Source organism: Dicentrarchus labrax, unplaced genomic scaffold (genome assembly GCF_905237075.1).
Source record: "Dicentrarchus labrax unplaced genomic scaffold, dlabrax2021, whole genome shotgun sequence".
In the NCBI taxonomy this organism is placed as follows: Eukaryota; Metazoa; Chordata; class Actinopteri; family Moronidae; genus Dicentrarchus; species Dicentrarchus labrax.
Genome location: NW_026136718.1, coordinates 13,881,796 through 13,906,316, shown reverse-complemented (window position 1 = coordinate 13,906,316; position 24,521 = coordinate 13,881,796). Strand labels below are relative to the sequence as shown.

The 24,521-nt window shown below is 40.6% G+C and overlaps 4 protein-coding genes across 7 annotated transcripts in view; 3 read left to right on the top strand and 1 right to left on the bottom strand.

Annotated features, from left to right (window-relative positions):
• Positions 1-2,006: 2,006 nt before the first annotated feature.
• fam43a (family with sequence similarity 43 member A) lies at positions 2,007-4,028 on the bottom strand. Of its 2 annotated transcripts, none has more exons than XM_051377205.1 (2): positions 3,955-4,028; positions 2,007-3,837 (listed from the first exon to the last, which is right to left on the bottom strand). In XM_051377205.1, the coding sequence occupies exon 2, from the start codon at positions 3,798-3,800 to the stop codon at positions 2,760-2,762; it is 1,041 nt and encodes a 346-aa protein (XP_051233165.1). In that variant the 5' UTR covers positions 3,801-3,837; positions 3,955-4,028; the 3' UTR covers positions 2,007-2,759. The 2 variants fall into 2 exon arrangements, with proteins under 2 accessions (XP_051233165.1, XP_051233166.1); XM_051377206.1 differs by having other exon boundaries at positions 2,007-3,834.
• A 1,253-nt stretch (positions 4,029-5,281) lies between these two features.
• lsg1 (large 60S subunit nuclear export GTPase 1) lies at positions 5,282-11,742 on the top strand. Its single transcript, XM_051377312.1, has 14 exons — positions 5,282-5,516; positions 6,058-6,184; positions 6,552-6,672; positions 6,764-6,850; positions 6,954-7,040; positions 7,152-7,212; positions 7,538-7,714; positions 7,923-8,270; positions 8,563-8,664; positions 8,773-8,916; positions 9,916-10,039; positions 10,375-10,454; positions 10,794-10,964; positions 11,092-11,742. Exons 1-14 carry the CDS (start codon positions 5,415-5,417, stop codon positions 11,269-11,271), a joined length of 1,911 nt encoding a protein of 636 aa, XP_051233272.1. The 5' UTR covers positions 5,282-5,414; the 3' UTR covers positions 11,272-11,742.
• Positions 11,743-12,898: 1,156 nt separating this feature from the next.
• tmem44 (transmembrane protein 44) lies at positions 12,899-20,599 on the top strand. Of its 2 annotated transcripts, none has more exons than XM_051377670.1 (10): positions 12,899-13,170; positions 13,247-13,373; positions 13,447-13,531; positions 13,752-13,909; positions 14,300-14,386; positions 14,457-14,627; positions 15,091-15,252; positions 15,572-15,640; positions 15,747-15,884; positions 18,919-20,599. In XM_051377670.1, the coding sequence occupies exons 1-10, from the start codon at positions 12,986-12,988 to the stop codon at positions 19,108-19,110; spliced, it is 1,374 nt and encodes a 457-aa protein (XP_051233630.1). In that variant the 5' UTR covers positions 12,899-12,985; the 3' UTR covers positions 19,111-20,599. The 2 variants fall into 2 exon arrangements, with proteins under 2 accessions (XP_051233630.1, XP_051233631.1); XM_051377671.1 differs by having other exon boundaries at positions 13,103-13,170; positions 13,260-13,373.
• A 1,685-nt stretch (positions 20,600-22,284) lies between these two features.
• atp13a3 (ATPase 13A3) overlaps positions 22,285-24,521 on the top strand; it is a 36,413-nt gene continuing 34,176 nt past the window's right edge. For both annotated transcript variants that reach the window (XM_051376582.1, XM_051376581.1), the window contains exon 1: positions 22,285-22,479. The gene's annotated coding sequence lies outside the window, so the exon portion shown is untranslated. The remainder of the gene's footprint in view (positions 22,480-24,521) is intronic.

The window sequence follows — 24,521 nt, the reverse complement described above, 5'->3', positions numbered from 1 at the left end:
TGTGATTATAAAAGAGCTTCTTTTATTCTCTCTTATCAGCCAGGAACTCCACTTTCTCCCTTGGCAGCTTGAAAAGTTCCCTACAACCACTTGTTGACAGCAAACACTTTCAAATCTCTAATTGTGTGAGTGGACTTGCTGCACGTGTGGCCGATATCTAGGTAACCTTGGAAGATTGCGAGACCATGGCCGCTTTTGCAGAGGTGGGACACAAGAGAAGCCGTATGAGAATGTAGGTCAGGAAGAAAAAGTCCAACGATAAACGGCTCAGCAGCTGCAGAAAGCAGGAAGGAAGGACAAATGCCATGCTCATGCTCTGTCTTTATGTTTATGTGGTAAGAGCACTGGTTGTCCACTAATTACATTAAGCTTGGCACACGTTGATGATGTCATTCAGTGAGGGTGCAGCGGTAGACGGGGTATCGCACCACATGAGGAAGAAAAACTAACTGATGTGAGTGTCTGCGCTCTGTTGCCATTTCAACTCACACGCACGATTACCATTTGACAAGCCACAAACATAGCAACAACAGCCTGCATGGAGTGTGTGTGTGTGTGTGTGTGTGTGTGTGTGTGTGTGTGTGTGTGTGTGTGTGTGTGTGTGTGTGTGTGTGTGCCTCCTGAAAGCACATCAATTCATAATGAGCCGCTGTGAAGCTTTTTATAGGACTCACCAACTGCTGGCTGAAATACATTAACCCTCTGTCTCTGGACCTCATTCTAAATCCATGGTGGGAGTGTTTTTTGTTCTCAGTGAATACCTCAGCATGGCCAATGGGATTGTGTCAGCTGCTGAAACAGAGTCTGCCCAGATAACAATCCCCATATACACCTCCTCTGGGTATCAGCAGGTCTGTTTTCTACCTCCTGCATGTCATATTCAGCCCTGTTAGCGTGCAGCATCACCGGCGTTACGGTGAAAATACGCCCAGCTCAGGAGGAGCATCCCTGCATGCTGCGGCCTTTCGGGGTTCCGGCCTCGGGAGGCAGAGGCAAAAAGCTAATGGCTTATGTTACATTGTCAGTACATCAATATCTGCGCGTTGTGGTTGATAGTGTTACATCTGCTTCGGCCAAATGACGAGAACTGCGTCGCAATGTGCGTAGGCCTGTTGCTGTGTGTGTGACAAGGAAGTTACAGTGACAGTGGCAGAAGTGGTGTCACTGCTGCTAAGTTACATCCATCTCTGACTGCAGGTCACGTGCTGGCATGAGAGATGAGTCTGTGTTTTTGCCTATATTAGATATCATGTACTCACGTTTAATAAAAGGAAGTACTCTAATCTTCTATCATTGTCACTTCCGTTTATTAAAATTATTATAAACTTTCCCAAAGTCAAACTGACGCATGACACCACTGATGTAGCTGTTCTGATTTCAGTGTGTGAAAATGTGAATGAAATGTAGGTGCTGGATTCTATACATGTAGTATATATATATATATATATATATAGAAAGTTACACATTTACAGTACTTGCTTTGACCTTTAAGAGATTCTCTCTTATGTCTCACCAAAGGAGGGCAGACGTAATCGGAAATAAAAAACAGTCAGTATGGTGTTAAAAGACCTCTGGTGCTTTTTGCTGCCTTGTCATTAAAGGACCCATGTGATGCTCTAACTGCTTGTGGTGACGTCCTCCTGTGTGGCCTGGCTTCCCTGAGGCCAGTCAGAATGAATGGGCCTTCAGTACCTTAACTCAATAACTTCTACAGCCTGTGCTCCTTAAAGCAATCTGACCAAAAAGAAAAAGTGGGTACAGATCCAGCCAAGGCTATTGACTGAAATACGTTCATACAATAACACGGTGGTAACTTTATGATGGAGGTGAGAAATGTTGTGTCTTTCTCTTGTTTCCCGTCTCCATGTGACTTTTAGTCAGCAGGGCATATCTGACCTCAATTGGAGACCCTGAAGGTAAATCCCCACTCACATTTAAAAAAAAGCAGCAGAGGAAAACATGTCCTACTTGTTTCCAACACAAATCTACACATAAAGTTCAACAACTTTGTATGATTTTCTTTTTTATTGATAATTCTATGAGGTTCACATAACAAACCACATTTGTATTCTTTAAAAAATAACATATTTATACTTAAAACATCTTTACTTTACATCTTAATACATAAAAGGTGTTTTTTTCTTTTGCACAGCAAAGATATGACATTTATGTTTCAGACAACATACCAACAAACATTATGTACATGTAGTCAACATAATACTTGAATTAACTCTACAACAGTGCAAAATAAAATAAATGAACAGGCTGTTACAAAAGCGCCCTGACAGGAAAATTAAGGATTGCCTGTTTAGACCCACTGACCCATGTAGGAAAAACAAAAACAAACAAAAAACGTGCGGAATGTTTTTTTGGAGCTTGGTTTTTCAAGAGAGAAAAACTTAAGGTAAACAAGCTTGAGGCTACAACAAATCCTCTTAAATAAAAGAGACGGAATTAGTGCCGTGCGTCCGGGGGGGTTCCTCGGTCCAACCAGTCATCTCTCAGATGGACATGCATTTGTTTTCCCATAGTTTTTTTTGTGTGTCTTTTTTCACAATCTTAAAATATAATTCAGTAGCCTAATTGTGTGGTTATTGTCCCAAAACCTTAGAGGGATTTTTTTTTCTGGGTCATCTCATTTAGTCATGGAGGCACCGATTAGACAAAACTCTCCAACACAAGGTTGACGACAAAGGAAATGTTTCTTGTGGAGACAACAAAACAATGCGTCAGAGACGCCCAGAAATGCCTACATTTATTCAGGCAATTTCCTGCACCTTTACCTCTTCAAACCCATTAGTGAGCAGAGGGGGCTCCTGGTTGCTCTCTATGGAGGACTCACTGCCCGTGCTCTCTCCAGAGAGAAGTCTGGTAACTCTGAGATCAGCTTTCAGAGTCTGCACGTCGTTTCCTATGCTCATCTCTCCCAAGTCATTAATAATCTGAGTCAACTCCTGTTTGCCGTTGGTCACACAATCATCGTCCGTGTCCAGAATGTCCTCACACTCAAAGTGCATCGCCTTCTCCTCCTCCTCCTCCCCAACCAAGTCCTCTGTGATAGAGCCCAGCTTGGGCGCGCTCCGGCTGCGCTCCACCGGGGGTTTGTAGTAACACTGTCCGTTCAGCAGCTTCCTGAGGGGGACCAACGGGATGGTTTGTTCCCCTATGAGCTGCTGCTGCTGGTGCCTGGCATCGTCCCTCCGTTTTAGTCTTTTGAACTCAGCCAGGGCTGTGGCTGAGGTCTGGTACAGCAGCAGCGCCATGGCTTTTGCCTTCTCCGGCTTGGACACCAGCACTGCGTGGCAGCGCAGCATCACCGCCTTGTGCTTCATCTCGTGCCTGTATATCCAGGCGAAAATCTTGGGTAGTCTCGGGTCCGCGACGCAGTAGGTTATCCGGTGCAGCAAGTACAAGTGTCCCGGCCTCCTGGCCTTGTCGTCCACATGCACCATCCGGATGCCCTGCGAGCTGATGGTCAGCCTCATTTTGGTGCCGTTCTTGCCCATTTCGCTTTTGCCCCAGATCTTGCTCACCGCCACGTCCGTGCAGCCGTCCCCTTTGGACTGGATGGTGGTGGCATTCCCCAGGTAGAGCACCGTGTACGTGGGGTCCTCGCTGGTGATTTTCACCTTTTTCCTCTTTGACTTGAACATGCTGCCCACCCGGTTGAGTGCGCTCTCGGGGCAGGACTTGGCGAAGGAGGTGAGCGCAGAGTAGTTGAGACTCACTGCATAGCCCTTCTGCTTGGACTGCTTGTCTTCCTCAATCAGGTCGAACTTATTCTTCTTCCAAGGCAGCATTTTAAGGGCTGTTTGCAGTCAACAGCAACAAAGTCTACTGAGAGAGAAAGAAAAGAAATAAACTTTGTATTACTACTATGTCCTAGGAGTGTCTATTGGCCTGTCAGGTCATTTGTGAGCTACTCTATGAGAAGTGAACGCAAAGACATCGTACTTCATCTGTTCATCCTCTAAAGTGCTCTTGTCCATTGTAGTGTCCCCGGTCTTCTCTCGGTGTAGGGCTGAATACAGTCTACTGTGGAGAGGCGAGCTTCATGGATTATATAGTGGGAGAAACCATCTGAGTGCGACTGTAGGGGGGAAGGAGGACTGAACCAAGTGATACTAGACCTGTTGGTTCGTGTTGACTGTTTTCATTGATACAAAACAAAACTCTCACGGTTGCCTGCTGTTTCCAAATGGCTGTGGCATAGTTTTGTATACAGTCAATATTAATGATTTCAAAATAAATAAAGAAGTTGAAGGGAGAAACATTGGTTTGATAACTGAATGCAACAATTACACAATGACATGTAGTAGCATAAACCTATTAATATTATGTTAATAACTAACTGGGAATATCATAAATGTGTAAATGTAAATTTCTATGGGCTATTACTACATTGGAAATGTCAAATATACACATATAGATTACTATATCAAAAACTCTCTAGATCTTTATTGGACTGTTACAGTGATTTTACAAGAGATTAAAACATATGAAATATAGATTTAAAACAATAAATACAACTAAAACTAAATCACTACTGAGTGCAAAGTAACTAAGCTCCTATATATTTACACTATATACATTTTTTCCCCCTAATTTTAATGTCTTACGCATAATTAGATTAGTCTACCATGGATTTAAATGTGTTGACATTATCACTCACATCTTTTAATGCCAGACTTAAGATAAATACATTTCTCTTTAATATGTTCACTAAAAATCTAACTTTGAATTTGCAGATTGTTCTCTTCTTAGATGAATATTTCCTATGTCGGTCAGTTCATCAGTTTGGTGCTGCCTATGTGTCAGTGAGGCTGGAGATTCATTCTGGTAGTGCTGTTTCATGCTGCCATCTTTTGGTTCACATCAGAAGTGCGTTTGTCGGAGTTTGTATGTAATAATAGAAGAGGATTTACTTGTTTCTTTGCGCAATGCTAACTTTTATAATCTGAGAATTAAAACCTATTTTAAAAGTACATACATAAAGACTGTATTTATATTTATTTGGCTGTAAAACTAAATGAGGGTAGCCATGAGGAACGAACATTAGTAAAGTCCCATTTTCTTCAGGGCACCTTTGATAGCAGGACAGACAAGTGGACTGTACCACAGCTACATCACTACAGATACTTACAATAAAGGAGATATAATAAGGAGATTTTTAAGGGGATTAATTATTCAGAACTTATATGTGAATTCACACCTACTTAAATTAAACATCTCCAAGTAGTTGAGATAAATTCTTCTGGATATAAAAACTCTATTGGTTTGTCCCATTTCCGGTTTCTACGACAACAACCTAGTGCACATGGGGCACTGTAGCTGAGGCGGAGCTCGTTTTTACAACTCTTTAGCTCTAATATATTACTGTGTTTAGTATAAACTGACGACAAGAAGACGATAGTATGGGGAAGAAGAAGGCGGGTGGGGGCGGCGGAGGACTGGGCAGATCTCTGATAAAGGAGAGACTGCAGGCCGGCCGAGGAAACAAGAGGGGCGACTCATGGGTATGACACATAGCAACAACTAGCTTATATTAAACATGCTTTAACACATCGTAGAGGATAGTTGTCTTGCTGTTAATGGTGTATTATCAAATTCAAGTTAATGTGTGGCCCCGTTTGAACTGCCACTCAACTATTTCACTATGTGCAGGGTTTTGGCAGAGCTGTCACTTTTCTGAAAAGTGTCGTTTGTTAGCTTGCGCCAAACTCCCTTAAGAAAGTGTAATTTTTATCGCTGCTTTTCATATCAGTTAGGTGAAGTACATGAATGAATACCCATTTTAATGACTAGGTTCCCGTGGTAAATTCGGCATAGAGATGAAGTATATTGGAGCATTTGTTTTGCAACACAATCCAAAATGATTAGAATTGGTTCATAGCTACTGTACTTTTCCTATTACTTATGAGAGATATTTTGGCAGATCACAACAGAGTTTCCTCATGACAATAAGTGTGTTTTTTTCTGTAGCACTCACTGTAACCCTAGACTATTGTAGCCTGTTATTCATTCAGGCCTTGTTTGAACCTTTCCTTACATTTGCAGCTCCACACCAGTGAGCTGAATGATGGCTATGACTGGGGACGCCTGAACCTGCAGTCAGTGACAGAACAGAGTTCAATGGATGACTTTCTGGCCACTGCAGAATTAGCGGGAACAGAGTTTGTTGCGGGTAAGTAAAACCTCTCTTAACTTGTGTATGGTGCTTAAGTTTTATGTTCTGCTCGATGTTGTGGCCAAAGATCATCAATGTTTTTAACTTCCCAAGCACATTGAGGTGTATCCATATCCCAATATGTTTGACACGGCTGTCATATGTAAACATCATATCAAACTGATAGGGTAGTTATCTGTTGCTGCTGGGTTGTACCTGTTGTGTTGAATGCGACTCCACTGGGTTTCCACTCTGTAACTTAGAATTTCTGCAGCATCCTTGAGGTTGCTTGAATGTATCTCATCTTAAGTTATGTTGTGTTATGCAAACTTTGTCTTTTGATTCCATTGCTGTCTCTGACTGTTTTCTTTCTTTGTTTTCTTAGAGAAACTCAACATCAAGTTTGTGCCAGCGGAAGCTAGAGCAGGCTTGATAACAGCTGAGGAAAGAATCAGGCTGGCAAAGCTGCATGAAGAAAACAAGCATTTCCTCAGAATTCCTCGTCGGTAAGTAGACTAAATCTAGTTAATTTTATGAAATTGTTGTACTGATGTTTCGCCATTTTAATCTTTATCATATGTCTCTTTTAATTTTAAGCCCCCACTGGGATGAAAGCACGAGTCCAGAGGCACTTCAGCAAGCAGAGAAAGACAGCTTCTTACACTGGAGACGAGAGCTTGCAGAGTGTGTAATAAAAAAAAAGAGTCTAACAGCATTTGTAATATAAGGTTAAATCAGTTTAGGATTTTCAATATCAGCTATATAACAGCATGTGTTACCTCTAAAGGTTAGAAGAGGAGCAGAAGTTAATTCTCACTCCATTTGAGAGGAACCTGGAGTTCTGGAGACAGCTGTGGAGAGTGATTGAGCGGAGGTAAAAAAACTAAAGCTGTATACGGCTGTCAGCTCACGCCTGTCTTTGATGAGAAATGTGTTCTCTTCATGCAATACTTAAAGGCAAAACTGTTTTCGTTTTTTCTTGTAGTGATGTCGTCGTTCAGATTGTTGACGCCAGGAATCCTTTACTGTTCAGATGTCCTGACCTGGTAAGTACATTGGGCAAAGTTGCTTTAGTGGGAAAGGGATGCTGAAGGGTACAATCAGTACGATCCCTGCGTAAGGGTACACATACATATTGTAACAGGTTTTACAGTTTTGATTTCCTTTGTCCTGTTGTCTTTCATCTGTGAGTTTTTTCCTCAAAGATCTGTCTAACATTTGTACTTACTTGCTTTGTAGTTACATTCTAAACAAGTAAAATAATCAAATTAAATGAAAGAATTAAACTGCCAGCAGAAGTATTGTATAAAGGTGAGCTGAACATTGCACTTCTGTTTTATTCTGTATGATTTTTCTGTTGCGTGCTGCCAGGAGTCCTACGTAAAGGAAGTATCAGAGCATAAGGTGAACATGCTGCTGGTGAACAAGGCAGATCTGCTAACCAGGGAGCAGAGGCGAGCCTGGGCCAGACACTTCCAGAAAGACGGACTGAGGGCAGTTTTCTGGTCTGCCCTGGCTGAGAGCGACAGACTGGATGCAGAGGAAAAGGTGAGGATGATTGAGAAGCTGTTCTCTGAACCCGGCATTTATGTGTTAAAATCCTACACACTAGACCTTTTAATAAATGTATTTACATGGGGAAGTGAACGTTATCAGTTTCCAATTTCAGATTGTTTTGGAGAATCATGTGAAATGTCTCTTTAGACTTACTGTTGCCTTTAAACCCTGTACCAAAGTGAAACTTCATCTCTCACAGGGCATGGAAGTGGACGATGCGGAGTGTGTAGAGAGTGACCCAGAAGAAGAAGGACAGCCAGACAATGAAGACGTGACCCAAAAGGGGGCAGATGGAGAGGAGGAGGAGGCAGAAGAGGAGGATGAAGAGAGTGGCACAGAGGAAGAGCAGCGGGAAAAGATTACTGTAAAAGAAGAGGACTGGCACACCTGCTCAGAAGATGAGGGTGAAGGAGAGGAAGCCGGTTCATCCGGCGAATCCTCCTTCCACAACTCCAGCCGACTGCTGCATATGGATGAGCTGCTGGACGTGTTTAAAGCTGTTCACAACGGGCCCAGATGTAAAGAAGGACAGCTGACAGTTGGACTGGTGGGTAAAAAGTTTTACGCTAAATGATCTGCTGCAAAAGAGAGTTTCCTGATTTACTTGTTCATTTGCGCTTAGCATGTACTGTGTAGAGTAAGAATGCTGTAATCCATTGCAAGCTTCACCAGGAATGTTCTTTGCCTTGTTCCTTATGTGGAAAAGTTACTGTGTTTGCTATTTTCAAACGGAAAAATGTTAGAAAACTTAAGGGTCAAATGGGCTTTCCACAAGCACTATAAATTGTTTCGAGTAGTTGTTAAGCAATTAAATATTTCATTTTGTATGAATTCAACAGGTTGGTTATCCGAATGTGGGAAAGAGTTCCACGATCAACACTATTCTGAGGAACAAAAAGGTGTCCGTTTCAGCCACTCCTGGACACACTAAGCACTTTCAGGTACAGGAATACTCTTAAACCTTTCAGTGTGAATTCCAGTCATTTGTTCAATCAATAGAAAGCTTAAGGTGTAATTGTTCTGTTGCCTTTTCTTCACGTGTATCACAGACTCTGTTTGTGGAACCGGGCCTGTGCCTCTGTGACTGCCCCGGTCTGGTCATGCCCTCCTTTGTTTCTACCAAAGCTGAGATGATCTGCTCTGGGATCCTGCCCATTGACCAGATGAGAGATCACGTACCTGCAGTCTCCCTGATATCCTTTACATGCTTTTTGACACAGCTGATTGATGACCACTAAATCACACCAAATCCATCCTGTCTGGTGTGTGCATGTTACTCTGTGTGAGTCTCTCAGGGTGAGCGACTGAAACTGCTATTTTTCTCATCTATGTCGGTGAATTAAGGACTTATTTTGTGATTGTTGGAACAGTGGAAAGACTTTTCTATATACTATACAATGATATCCGATGTAAAATTACCTTTTTAGTCTATGGAGTCTGGTGGTAAGCGATTGTGATATTACTGCTGTTTCTGGTTAAGCAAAAGAAATATCTCTTTTGGGATCATTTCCATAATGTTGTCAGACACTTAGAATAACAATCTGAGCCTGTTAGCTGCAAAAACAAGCACTTTCAGTGGATGCACTTTGATATTGACGTTAGCTTACTTTGCAGCCATTGCAGTCCTTTTCAGGAATATTTTCACCTCTAACTCTGTGAATTAAGAGTTTATTTTGACCAAACCAGTGTTGGTGATAAAGACTAATGAAGACAGTTGCAGTGAGTTGTATTTCGTATCTGACCTGTTTTTTTTTCGTCTGAGATTCTGGTGCTCTAGTGCAACGTCCAGTGGCAAGTGAATTTCACATGTATAACCTTTTAAAAGGATATTTTTGATTTTGGTCAGTGCATTGCTCTGCTTCTCTGTCGAGCTCCTGTCTGTTACTCCAAACTGGGGGCACGCTGACCTCCATCTTCTGCAGGTAATACACTGACTACGGATAAGTACCTCATACAACCCCACTTCAAAAAACCCTAACTAAACTTAACCACCCAATCTTTTCTGTCACTATGACCTCAGTATCAATTGTGGGGTCATTTGTTTACAGTAATGAACTCAAATAACCCCCAAACATTTTACAATGATATGTTGATGTTTAAAATGTTAGTTGGAATCATGAAGCTCACAGTCCCTCCGATGTTAAGAATTTCGTGGATTCTACTCGTAGTTAGGTCCTTAACAGATTTGTCACATATGTCAGACGATCCCTCGGCATGTGTTAGAAGGCACATATGGCATCAACATCATCCGACCACGAGAAGACGACGACCCTGACAGGCACCCCACCTCTGAGGAGATGCTGATGGCTTATGGCTGTGAGACTACCTGACTTTTATAATGTTTCTTTTGAGATGTTTTGTTAGAGAATAACAAATGGGCCAAAAAACTACATACTGTACTCGCCACCATGCAACTCTGTATGGAGATTAGCTGTGGGAGTTATTCATCTAGCTGATCTTATATGAGTTAATGAAATGAAAGTAGGATTTGCCCCCTCCATGTTTGTTTTTCTATCAACTTAGTTTCTCTTGAATGTGTTATTTTTGTCTGTTTGTTTAACTACGTTTTTACTTTTTTTTTAAAGCATTATATAAACTCTAACTTTATAGCAGAGCTGTATAAAGTATATTATTGTTTCCCTCTATTTCAGACATGAGAGGCTTTATGACGACACATGGCCAACCTGATCAGTCCAGATCAGCCCGGTACATCCTGAAGGATTATGTCAACGTAAGTACCAGACCCAGAGTCAGAATTAAAAAAACTACAGTTCCTAGTACATTTTATTGTTGGTTTTGACAACTTATGTAGAGTAGGAAGGTAAGGTTGAAGGGGGGCTGAGACTGAGTCTCTTTAATGTCAACATGCAACACCTCTCTCTGACTAAATAAATAAACAAAATACCACAAGTATGGCACCTGCTTTATATTTACCTAGCATAGCTGCATAGCAGACTGGCTGTTATTGGAAATTTTGACTTTTTTTTTGGTAACATCCATACATTAACTTAAAATATTTGAATCCTGAGTAGAACATACTTTCACTTCTAACAATGTTGACTCCTTACAGGGCAAGCTTCTGTACTGCCATCCTCCGCCACATATTAATGCTGAAGACTTCCAGCCGCAGCACAACAAGTTCCTGAATAGAGACTCTGACTGCTGCGATCTCTCGGCAACAACAAACAAACAGAAAATCAGGAGAATTGAAAATGTGGTTGACAAGAACTTCTTCCATCAGGTATAATACATCTACTGTCTTCTTATTCGTAGGAAAATGCCTGCATAGTAGTTACCTGTTTAAATCCACAATATGAGTAATTGTTTATTGTGAAATAAATGAGTATTGATGGTGTCTCTATCTTCAGGAGAATGTGCGAGCGCTCACCAAAGGGGTTCAGTCCTACATGGGCTACAAACCAGGTAGTGGACCTGTCGGCCCTGGACAAGCTGGATCAGAGGCGGTGGTGGGAAAACCCTGGAAAAAACACGGGAACAGGAACAAGAAAGAGAAAGTACGCCGTCTTACCAAGCACCTGGATGCCTGAAGGATGATCTGAAATCAAAGCGCGTTTAATTACAGATCAGTTCAGCAGAAATGGAAACATACAGTTCACATGTGATTCCAAAGGAGTTGATGCTGAGCAGTATCTGTAGGTAGATTCAGGCCCCTTAATCCTGTGATTATGGAAAGGTCAGACTGTCTTGATACTAACAAATGAGGTGCAAAATCATTTCATGTGCTGCGCTGGTTAGAAGATCATATTGGTGCAATGCATTCCATCAACTGGATCACCAGTTGTACACCAGGTCTCACCACGGTGTTTGGAAATGGACTCGACATCCAGAAGGTGTGAATGTTATAAAGACATTGGAAAAAAACATATTACATTTGTATTTTAAAGCCGTTTCAATAGATTCATTCAAGTCTTTATTCACTAGATAAAAGACTGTATTTTCCATATACAGTTGTGGTTAATGTAACTAAGATGAATTATGAAATAAATTGAATGTTTTCATGTTGGTGTTTCACTTTTTCACTCCACAAGGTTACACAGCTACACAGTGCAGTGGGGGATTATATGTATGTTTATTTGCAAATGTTGTTGATGATGTTCAAATCACATCTTCATACAGTTAATTTATTTAAAGCTTAATTTGCTGCAGTTTAGGAGTTTAGCAATGTTCAATTTTTCTATCATTGAGTAAACTGACAACCCCTGCGTAAGTGAGATATTTTATGGATATTTCGTATTATATAAAAAGCTGTAGAATTAACCCAAATGGTCAACTCAGTAACTGCGAGAAGTTTGTGTAAAATTAGTCATTTGGATGAATTTTGAAATATTAACTGTTTAAGGAACTTTTTATACAATTCTTTGTATTATCAATTTTTTTTATCGTACAAACCTAATAGGCTTCTCTCTGTTTTTTTGACAGATTCAGTGTTTTCTTGTCCCTGGTGCTTGGACATTGTTCTGTTGGACAATTTACTGTACATTTAGTTTTCTTAACAAAAGTCAAACAAATGCTGAGATATAGACCTACTGTGTATATTTATGTTTTCGTACACGCCTTAAAACCAAGGCCTCATGACCAGCCATGAAGCTTTAGCGACCGATGGTGGGGGTTGCGACCCCCGGGTTGGGAACCACTGGAAAATGTCTAAAGACTACTTTTATTTTTTACTAATTTAAGACTAATGTGCCACAATAATGTAATGTTTTTTTTAAGTTACAATGTCTTAATGTTGGGGCTTTTCCCAGGAAATATTGATATTTGCCATTGTTTGTTATTAAATCAGCATATATTTATGCCACACCATGAATATTTCTCTAGATCCGCCGCTGCACCCATGCCTTAGGTGTAAAAAGTAAAAAGAAATTCCTTCATCAGGACCACCTCTGAGGGCCTCATCCTGGGAGGATGCAGCTCCTGGCAGGCGGTCGTGCTCCCGAACATTGGATGCAAATGTCTGTCAAAGCTCAACTTACACACTAGATCATAAAACAGATGCATTAGTTTGTAAATTGGCCCTCAAAAGTGAGACTTCTGTATCCAATTTCCCAAAACACAGTATTTGCCAAGGTGTATCACAGGTGAGCTCCTCCCTAAAATATGCAGGTCCTTCCTTTGCGCTTGTCCGCTTGACGCGCGAGTTTGCGTTTCGGCTGTGTGTGTGTGTGTGTGTGTGTGTGTGCAAGGCTTCTCAAGGCTTTTTTTTCTCTAGTATTACGAAATGTAAACGTATTCACGGATAATATGGAGGGACGTGCATTTATCCTGGACGGTCCAGCAAGAGGAAATCCCAACACTTTCCTGTCCAGTCTGGTTGAATTTTGCGTGGATTCGGTCTCTACCTGTTTCTCCCATGACGCAGACAAACTTTGCGTCCCCATCGGCCTCAGCTTTCTGTCCGCGCTGCTCTTACTGCTCTCATGCTTTCTGTAAGTTGGATTCAGCATTTGTTGTGGTAATGTATTAAAAAGTTGTCTGACACTAAACCGGCGTTAACTGTTCAAGGCTCCTGTGTCAGGGGTGCAAATGTCTGAGACAAAATCCGGGAGAAACAATCACCTTCCTCTACAGCCTCCTCGGTAACCTGTGCAGCACGGTTGGAGCCATTCTGTCCAGGCAGCTGCATATTCAGGTACGTTTGAATCATGGTGCTTTTTAATCTTTTTTTTTGCATGCATCAATAACTTCTGCTCCCTCCACTGTAGGTTTTAATAGGTGCTGTTGCTGCTGCTGTGGATGCTGTGCATTTTATTGCTTGCTTCCCTCTCCTGTGCTGGAACTCAAAGGCAGGTAAGATAAGAAAAATGCCTTATCTCAGTAATGCAAACCTTACCCCTATCCTCCTGAAGGTAAGCACGGGTGTGTTAGTATTCACACCCTGCTGGCCAAAACCTTTTAAGGCAAAACAGTAAGGAGACTTATCAGAGAGGCTGTACAGATAACCAAACAAATGAATAGGGCACATGTTACAACTGTTTCCAACTCTTGTGTGTGTGGTTTTTTTACTCAGAGAGGAGGCTGAGGATGATGAGGGCGCGGAGGAGGCAGCACCTTCTCGCAGTGTGTGTACTGATGGTGGTTGCAGGAGGTTTTCTGAAGTCCAGGGTCACTCACCGCCCAGCTGACGGGCAATTCAGTGGGAGGAGACTGCTGCACGTCACACTCCAAGTACGCACACACCACCACTGTGGCTAGTTGTAGTCCTGAAATGATATGACTTATTGTAGTTCAATAGACAAATACAATCATATTCCATGGGTAGTGATAGGTGGCATGTACTGAAGTAATCTGCCAGTGCAACTATTAAATTTGAGTATGTACATCTACACTTAACTCACACTGAACAGTATTGACCTGTGCTTAATATGTGTTCACTTACTTCTGCCTCGGTGCAAACGTGGTGCTCTGTAGTTTTAAATACTCACCACTTTATATGTTTAAATCAATATCTGCAGTGTTGATGGTTATTAATGCTTTCATTTGAGTCTATTCAGACTAAGTATCCTTACTTTGTATTGAATCTAACAGTATAACAACTTACAACTGTTATTCTAACAGGACAACACTGAAATCCTGGGTTACGTACTTGGCCTCCTTTCCTTTGTCATCGCCTGTACCTCCAGGTTTCCTGCACTCCGCAGAGCTGTAAGTGTTTTGGTGTCAGAATCTCCCAGTGTTAAATCCCAGTGAATGATATTTACTTTTTCCGTTTTAGTACAGAGGACAGATGTTGACCCGGGCCTACATGTTCTCTGGACTGCTGTGCTCACTGGCGGGTGCCCTCTATGCTGCTGCCATACTCCTCTATGACACTCAGCTTGGGTTTCTTTTGAAAGTCATGCCGTGGTTGCTGTCAACAATATGCTGTGTCACCCTGGACCTTCTTGTATCCTTATATAGCATAGCATGACTGCATCTAACTCACTCTGTCAGGCTCAGGGCTTTAAGTCCCCCTAATACAACAATAACACTCCTGCCAGAGCCCTTCACCAGGGCATTGGCCACAGAAGTGGAAATGTTCTCTGGTAGCTTTTATAGCACAGTATGGATTCAGTCTGTGAAAGCTGTTCCGTGATCTAAAGTCTCTGGTAGCTTTTTCCTTTTTTTTTAGATTTATAGAAGCAGCAACAGTGATAAACTGAACAGAAAGCGAAAAAGCAACAAAAAATAGAAACCCAAATGGCATCAATACAACATTCAAGAGAAGAACATCACAATACTACCCACATGTTTAATCTCTGGGAAATAATGTGCAGTTAGATTAGATTTAAATGATGTCTCAAATGCATGTGAATTGTACATATTTTCAACCATATATAACCTGTTAAGCTTTAATACAACATTTTCAGATTCTAGTCATTCATTGGTGCAGAAGAGGAACCAGACAGCAGCTTACCAGTTTTTCTGCAGACACAGAGAGCCTTTTAGGTGGCTCACGCATCCCCACTGAGGATAAGGGTATCATGGAAAGACAGAGAAAGCAGCAAGTTCATTCTTCAGCACAAACAAAAGTAATTTATGTTTTAGGTCATATTTGCTTTTTGCTATTCCATTGACAAGATTAACACTTACATTTCTTTGTGTTAAGTAAGAGATCTTGATCTTAATTAGACTGCCTCAGTAAATAAAATGCTAACTTTCTGATAACATCTGGCGGCATTGGAATTTTACTTACTGTCCTACTTTCTACACTCATTAATTTATGTTTCAGCTTAAATGTGTATAAAAGAAAAGACAGTATGCAGGCATTCCTCAGCAAGATTTGAGTCCTGTTCATAAAATTAATGCAAATACAATTTTTTGTTTGAATATTAAACCTTTATTTCAAAGACAAAAAAAGGCCAGAAGATGACTGAGATGGGCCGTTATATGGATGTCAGTGTTCAACCAGCAAGAAAAGTAAGTATGATATGTTTTGATAGTAGTATGATATATTTTCTTCACCTGAACCAGCAGTCATTCCTAATAAGTATAGGGTTTGGGTTTTTTTTCTGTTTTTTTCAAGATATGCCTTAAGGAGGTGTTGTCCAAGGAGGAGGTGAAGGACCGGCGTCTCAACAGGAATGTGCAAGTGACCAGAGTCGACAGATTCTGCTCCTCAGATACATCCCATGATTCTTCACTAGTCAGCTCCGATCTGGAGGTGGGTTGGACTACTGAAGTAAAACCAAATTTTAGCTATGTTGGTGACCAGTAGGATCAGTATGATATTTTCACATTGTCTTATTTGCATAAGCTAACCAGTCAGAGCAAATATCCAAAAGATATGAATCATTAATACATTCAATGCAAAATACTTACACTGATACTGTAGTCAGCAACTGCACCTTATTTGTTTATCAACAATCCCATTAAGCCCTCTGATTGAAAGTTTAGCCAGTAATAAGCTGGAAGTAATATTTCAGCTGGTTTTAAAATGTCCACTGTCAGATATACATGGATACGTGGATACTGAATCGTGATCTCTCAACAGTGATATCTAACAATAAAGCTATGAAGTGTACTTCTCATAGTGTGCCACTAGGTGGTGACAGCATTTTGACATAATGAGTGCATGGGTGCATGACTGCTGTAAAAGTGTGAATGAATGTTCGACCGCTGTTAGCCTGCGTTATATCACCTTGTGTGAACTGCAGTGATGACTTGAATCTGGTCAATTTATTGCCTTTTTATAGTGGTCTATGGAACAGATTTCCCCTGCACAACACAGCACAGAAGTTCATGGAGAGGTGAAAGTCTAGACTGATACTGACTGATGAATATTTGACTAACTGAATGGATTTGTTGCTTTGACTGTATGAATGTGTTTGAGTGTAGGATGCCCTGAGGTGCCCCGCCGTCTCACAGAGCTAGATTTGATTCTGTGCCTTTATGATAAAAATACACATCTGGCGAGTGTTGAGTTGAAATTGTTGTTTTGGATATACCGGCAGACTTTTGTCTCAATTGCATTGCAATTACTTGAATGAATAACCACCCTACTTAAAGGGTTGAAACAGCGCCGTTTGTTCTTCTGTCCATCTTTGAGCCAAACCTACCACAAGTATGTCTACTCAACTCAACTCCACTTTATTTATATAGCACCTTTCATACAAACATGCAGCCCAAAGTGCTATATACACTATATACCTCTGTATGTACAGCTGTCCCTGAGATTAAATGCGCTCAGAGGAACCAATAAGAAGAAGTAACACTCAGGACAGTGTTTGAACTGCTGCAAACCGAGGGTTGTGCTTTTCACATGTGACTCTGAGGGAAGTAAGTCAGACGGTTGTCAGAAGTTCTTGTAAGACGATTGCAGTCAGCATATTCTGGTAGGATTGATGAGTCAAACTCTATGGAGAGACCCGTGTGTGTGTGCATTGAAGTGTGAGAAGCATGAGTTTGTATTTTAAGTAAAGAGGAATGTGGCTCCAATCTGCAGCGTAGAACTGTGCCCACAATTAAATGTTGGCTACATAGCAAAAAGTAGTCTAGTTTTAGAGGACAATTCACTTTATAATAGCATAGTTTGAGTTGCTGCTTTGAGAGCGAAATTACAAGCTTTTTTTATTTTCAGTCCCTGGCACTCCCTCACTGTGCTGCTGCAGAACGCCAAGCTATGGAGGATGTCATTTAGTCAGAAACAAAGGCAAATGGAGTGCGCACAAACAATTGCAGCTTGATACTGTTCACCAAACAGGAAAAAGCAAATGACGTGAATGCCATTAGCACAGTTAGTGTGTTAGAGAACTCAAAGGGCTTTAACAAAGTATTATGTGTCCTGTGTGTACATATTATATGTGGTAAAGCATACAGCTTTATTTGACTTTGTGAACTCCTCCTCTTCAACTTAATCTTGTTTTAGCTCTCACTGGTTGGTGGAGCCTTGAACACTACAGGAGAATCCAAATATTTTGCTTCCAGTATATTTCCAAGTATTTTTGGGGCAGCTCAGATTAGTCTGTAAACTCCTAATAATAACAGCTGATCTTTGTTGCTCAGTAGCCTACTGAACAAATCTCTTGTCTATCGTATTTCTAACCAAAGACAACAGCAGTTAAATACATAAATAAATCCCTCCCTCTGTGGCACTTTTTCCACTTGCTAGTTAGAATTAACAGACGCTGTTTACTTGGTGATTTAATAGGAATATGATTTCCATATGATTTGACACTGTCACTTTGCACTTGGTTTTTACTTTTTCCACTACAATACACCCAGAGTTTACCCAGCTGTCAAATGTTTCAAAGCAAACTGAAGACAGAAAGTAAAAGATCAGTACTGGTGAACAGTTTTAGATATATTTACATTTCAGTTTTGTCCGCTTTACATGGCATCACCATAATCGCTGATCATGATAAAACCACAAAACATTTTGGAGTGTGCTGCTTGCATAAACTGAGCGGTGAGAGTTCACTGCAGTTCACTGCAGCTTGAATTGTCTATTGTGCTGTGTGTTTCTTGCACATTTCTGCTGAGAGACTGTTCTTCGCTGGGGTGAGACTGAGGTGGAGGTGAGGGGGGGCTGAGGGGTACAGTGAGGGGTGGAATTGTTTGAGATTTGCCTTGTGGCCCAATTGTTCTGCTGTAAAGGATCTTTGATTAAAGACCAGTACTGGGTTGGGTCTGTCTGCCTAGGAAGTAGTGCAAAATGGTTGACTTGTCTATAGGGGGCCAGTGTTACCCTCTGCTATTTTGGGAGATGTTTATGGTCTCTTGTGTGATGCCTGCTGGTCAGGACTTTATTCTGTGTGCGAGCAAGTCGAAACCTTTTGCATTGTTGGTATTTAGCTAATTCTCTTACACAACATGAGTCATAAAAAAGTATAACATTACAAATAATCAGTGCTTAATGGGCTAAAAGGATCAGAGCCTCAGAAAAAGTAATAAATATATCTGTCCTCCAGAAATTATTATGCAAGATGAAGAACTGCTAGAATATATATAGTTGAGGTGGTATGAACAAACTGCAACACCCTAAAACATACCCCTCTTGAGGTTTTAAAATCTTCTTTATAGAACAATGATTTTTAAATTGAATCTCCCAAGACACATAATAGAATAAGCAAATAGCTACAGGGACGATTAATTAGCTACTAAGGTGTGAGGACTCTTATGTAAGCATCCTATAATAAGATGTATTATAATCCATCGGCTTTAATTCTCCATTATATTGACCTGTCCATATTTTCCAGTGGGATTTTGAAGAGGCAACTGCCCAGTGGAGTGAAGCAATGGCAAAACAACAGCACCCTCTACTACAAGGGTGGCCAGCAAACCACACACCCTGTAAGATCTGCATCTGTGCCATGTCTAGACTCTCACAGAAAACTCCATCTGGTACAGAAGAGGGTGAGAGAGTCTTCTCTCCAAGCGTAGCAAAATGACAAATGCATTTTGCTCTCAGTTAATAATGTGATACACATCTGGTGCATTAATTTGAGGGGGGGTAATAAAAGAAAGTGTAAACACTGACCTGTCATCTGTGTTGTCTTACTGCACTGTAACTGCCTGTACTGCCTCGCTCTCATCACTTCAACTGTCCAGTGTTCATACAATGATGGTGAAAATGGTTGATAATGATGGATGTTTTATTCTAGTTGCATTGTGCAGGTTCTAACATTCAACTACAGCTACTGTCACAACTCCTGTCCTGACTGCATTCATCAAGGTTTACAGAAAAGACCTCCCCTAATAAAACAATATTGCGCCCCTGCTGCTTTGCAAGGTTATTGGGTCATATCCTGTATTTTGCAAGTCCACCCGGGTTATCAGGGCTGGACTGGGAAAAGGCCCGACAGAGCAGATAAGCACCAGACTAGACGACCAGGGCTCCTCTGTCCTCTCCATCATCCCTCCAACCTCTGTCCATCCGCCTGCTCCGTGGTTTAGACGATGATGCTGGAGCAACAGAGCTAGGGCATTTTTAACTGAAGGGACTTCCTAAGAACCCGATAACGGAACAATACAGAGATTAGAGCAAAGTTACAAAGCACATTTCCCTCCTCCCTGTTACATTTCCTCAAGTGACATGGCTGTCTGGGACAAATGACTGGGAAACAACTAATGAAGTGGAACAAAGCAATTGCTGATATCAGCAGTAGAAATTAATGTAACTTAACACCTTGTTTGGCCTGTAAACATGACACGATTGGACTGGGAGATAATTCAATAATATTGTTTATTTAATATTAGCAACAACATATTGAGATGATCTTATCTTATTGTTGTACAAATTTATGGCTTGATTTATAATTAAATTAATGATTTTGAGCAAACTGGTTGTTAAAGTTTTTGTTTAACATGTATGAAGAATTAGGTCTCATATATTGTATAACACTGGAAATGAATTGCTTTAACATCTGATTATTTTATGTGTAATTCTGCATATATTTGTCTTTTCACTAAATCTATTAATATTGTGATATATATATATATATATATATTATATACTGTATACTATTGGTATACAGTATACTGATAGTGTAAATACTTGTGGCATGTTTAATGTTTAAGTGTTTCTATATATTTATTTATATAACTGTTTTGTCTTTAATATGTTTTTGATTGAACTAATTAGCCCACAATGAAAAACCATTCAGTGCTTCCAGCTGCTTAAGCCAATCTAATGTTGCTGATGGATAGGAATGTATCCCATGTGTATAGCTTGCTAAAGAGGCCTGAAATCTGAGATGCTGAATAAGTTAAACCATTACAAACATAGTGGCAGTTTAACTGGAGCTCATATTGCAAAATATGTGTCTTCAACGTCACTGTTTATGTTTTTGTAAACCACCATGGAAACAGGTGAAAACAAAAGTTTCTATTTTTCATCTGTATTTCCTAAAAGATCCAATAAACTAAAGAAAAAACCGATGTGTTTGTACTCCATTAATGCCCTCTGGTGTCATGATGAATGCTGAGCTAGCATTGCTTCATCTCTGGGCCTCATCTCTGTCCCTTCTGAGACCGGGCCAAAGGAAAACAAACTGTGTGTCCCATATAAAAAGGTGGAATTCTGTTTGCAGAAGTGATGAAGAGCATGGATTAGCACATCTGAAGCAGCAGTGGGGAACGGGCCCTTTCTGTTTTTCTTGGCCCGCACGTCACTGATCCCTCCACTGCAGAGGACATGTAAGATGCTGGATGATTTGAGCCTAAAGGACATTTTGTTCACCTTGCATATTGGCCCAAAGGGGAGGAGGTAGAGGGGAAATTGTTCAGGAGTAACATAACCTCCTGAATAGTTGCAGTGAATAAGAAAGGAATAAATCAGAAACTGAAAACTGATTAATGAATACTTAGATGTTACTGAATAACTTTGAAAGATTATGTAAGAGTGAGTTGCTTGAGTACTTTGTAAAAGGGAGGCTCCCACTGGTTTGACACATAAAGATCAGCTTCCTTGTCACCGCTGATAACACTCAGAGAGGAAACAGTTGTATAATAAAACCTTTAAAGTATAAAGAAATAACCCTGCATTATGGGAAATGTAGGATCCTTGTTCGTGAAGCTTAACTCACACTATGGACTAATTGTTGGGATATTTTGTATAAGGTATCATTGGAGAGTTTTATGATCTAGCACTTAAGGGTGCACTTAGATGTTTGTAATTGTGTTTAATGACCATGGCTGGATTACCTTTTTGTGAGCCCCAGGGCAACATGTGAGCACAATATTAACTAAAATAATAAAAGGTCTTGAAATTAGGTTTTAGACTCAGGGTCCCTCTACAAGACAGTACCACATTTAAAGTTGATATTGTGCTTAAATTGTGTAAATTTGTAACATTTGTGATAAAGCTGCAATTAACCAAACTACCAAGAACTTCTACGTGTATGAAAGTCTGGGGCCCCAGAGATGTTAACTGCTTAGCCTATTTCATAATCCAGTCATGATAATGACCACTTTCCTAACCAGTACTTCCTTATAATGTGCTATTTTTGTCCTTGCGTCCTACTGAGCTATAACCAAGTATGGATCATTATTATGACCTCACCATCATGTGCCATTTTGTGGTCATTCAAAGCTGCGACACATGAGAGTGAGAGAGCCCTTTATGGCTGTATTAATAACAAGGCTGGCAGGGTTACTTTAAAAATGTAATCCAATACAATTACTACTTACCTGTCAGTATCCATGAATCACAATATTAAAGTAATGTTACTTGATCACTTTCCGTTACTTTTGCATGACCTCAACACCAAATATGTAAATAAAAACACAGAGAAAAGAAATGTCAATCTGAAGTATTGATGCAAGTGTACAAGACAACAGAACAATGTAACCTTTAAAGAGAGAGATCATCATACATGTGTACTTAACTGATTTAAAATTGCAATCCTGCTAAATAAACAATTTCTCTTACATTACAAATTTTTTTTGCATCCTGATTAACTCACTTACTTGTAATCCGTTACTCCCCAAGCCCCGGAATAGTAAAAATAACAATAATAATATTTACTTCACAGTGAGGGGGGGGGAGGGCGCTGTTCACCTTGCGTAGTCCTCCTGTGATGTCACTTCCTGCCATCAGACAGCCAGTTCAGGCCAGTTCACTACTGCTGTAGTACTCAGTCTGTCCCACTGAGCTGTCAACACACAGCAGACACACACTCTTGCCTGTCTGCTTGCGACAACATTTTTCTATTAAACTTAGTCCATTCTTCTCTTCAACGACGTTTTCCTTCAGATAACAGCTGCTCTCGTCTCACTATGACTCGAAGGTGATCTTCAGAGTGTCCAGGTGGTTCTGGGTGAGTGTGTTATTCTGAAATATGTTGCTCTTAACATCGCTGTCATCATCACCCATGTGTCAGTGGCTACCTAGCGCAGCGAAAGCTAACGGTGGCTAGCTGATGGGTGTGTGTGTGTGTGTGTGTGTGTGGCGGGGGGAAAACCGATGCTAGTGAAACATCGTTGCGCTTCAACCGGACCTGAAACCGAAAGCGTGATCACCGGTGAAAGACACATGGACGTTGCTATTAAGCTACTCATCAATTAGCTGGCTAACAATGAAGCTTTGCTAACGTTAGCCAGCTAGCCGTCATCCAGCGACGTCTTCCCGTATTCCCAAATGAAGCACTGCCTGAGGCTTGTAGCCATGATTCATGGTCAGCAATTTGGGGGGGGGGATTTAGAGCTTGCCAATGTAGGGATGTCGTTCATATAAGCTTGTGAACGATGTACCTAACCTAAACCAACGAAAACACCACCTCTATCACAATGTAGACCTTTCAGATTGAAGATCTGTGGTCCATAATTGGCTTAAGACTTACTTTTCTGTCGTTGGGGGTGGTTGCTACCAACCACTGGAGTTACTTTTCATTTAGTGTAGGTAGTCATTTCATTTCGGTAAAGAATACCATAGTTAAAGCTGTAACTGTGTTCAGGCAACACACTGTTAGCTTTTTCCCCTCATTCCTCTTAAAACACCTGTCACTGTGGTCTGCCTCACTGGAGGAAGAACTGAGGGTTTTGTTATTTCAGTGGGAATTCAAGTCAAGTTCAGGTTAATGAAGACACCAATAACTCTGAGTTTCATCATACACGCATTAAAAACAGCTGCCAGAACTTCAGTTGAATGAGAACATTTAGTTGACATACTTTACATAACAAATGTGTCATTCACATGTAAAGACTATGCCTTTTGTGTGATTGTTTTACAACATTAAATCACCTGGATGTTATTAGCTGCTTTGCTACTGTTCATTTAATTCATGAGCATGAATATAACCAGTGTATCCCCGAGAAGCGCATGTCCTTCTCAGACAAAATGTGTTTTCCCCCTGCGCCAATGCTTTTTATCTGCACGTAAGACACCAATACAACATAAATGAAATGTTACAAACAAATTTGAGTTTCTGAAATTGGACCATATACTGAGAAATTATCTTAAAACTGACATAGAAGTAGGGGAAATAAAGCTGGACCTGTTTACTGTGGAGTCAGGTGTGGCTGGCTAGTGTCATTCATTCTTACAATTATTTAAATCTTATAGGACCAGTGTGTATGATTCAGTGGCATCTAGCGGTGAAGTTGCAGATTGAAACTATTTGAATACAGCTCAGCTTTCCAAGTGTGTTGGAGAAACTACGTTGGCCACGACACTCGCAAAAGATGTGTTTGGTTTGTCGGATCTGTGCTACTGTAGAAACTTGGTAGTTCAACATGGCGGCCTCTGTTCTAATTCTTCTAATGTATTGGAAATCTTTTTTCAGGCTATTATACACAAAGGTGTTTGACTTTCAGTCTTTGTTATGTGCTGCGTGAATGTATGTAGAAGTCAAAACTAGTCATCAACAAGAGTAACAGTAATTGGTGAAACAAGGCCCAACGTAGCACCAGTAAACAGTATGAGAACGTTTTTCAATCAGGGAGTGACTGGCTTACCCCTGACTGAACGATCTAGTCACAGTAACCTGTACCTTGTGTTCCTGCTGCTACAGTAAACCTAATGCTCATAATATGAGGAAATTAATTAAGTTAATTGAGGATTAAGAAATATTAATTTGATTGAACCAAATCTTTTCTTTAAAACACAAACTAATTGATTGCACGATTCAGTATTAAGTAGAGCCTCCTTTTGTCTTGTGTACAAGTTTTTGCACATCTTCACTTCACTTTCTGTGTCAAATTGCAGCTGGGACATGAGTGAACAGTCATTTTCAAGTCCTCCACAATTTCTCAATTTAATTGAGGTCTGGACTCTGACTTTACCACTACACTTTATTTCAGAATCTCCCACGAGCCTTCTGGGAAATGAGATATCATGTGAGTTATTTTCAACTGTTCCTGT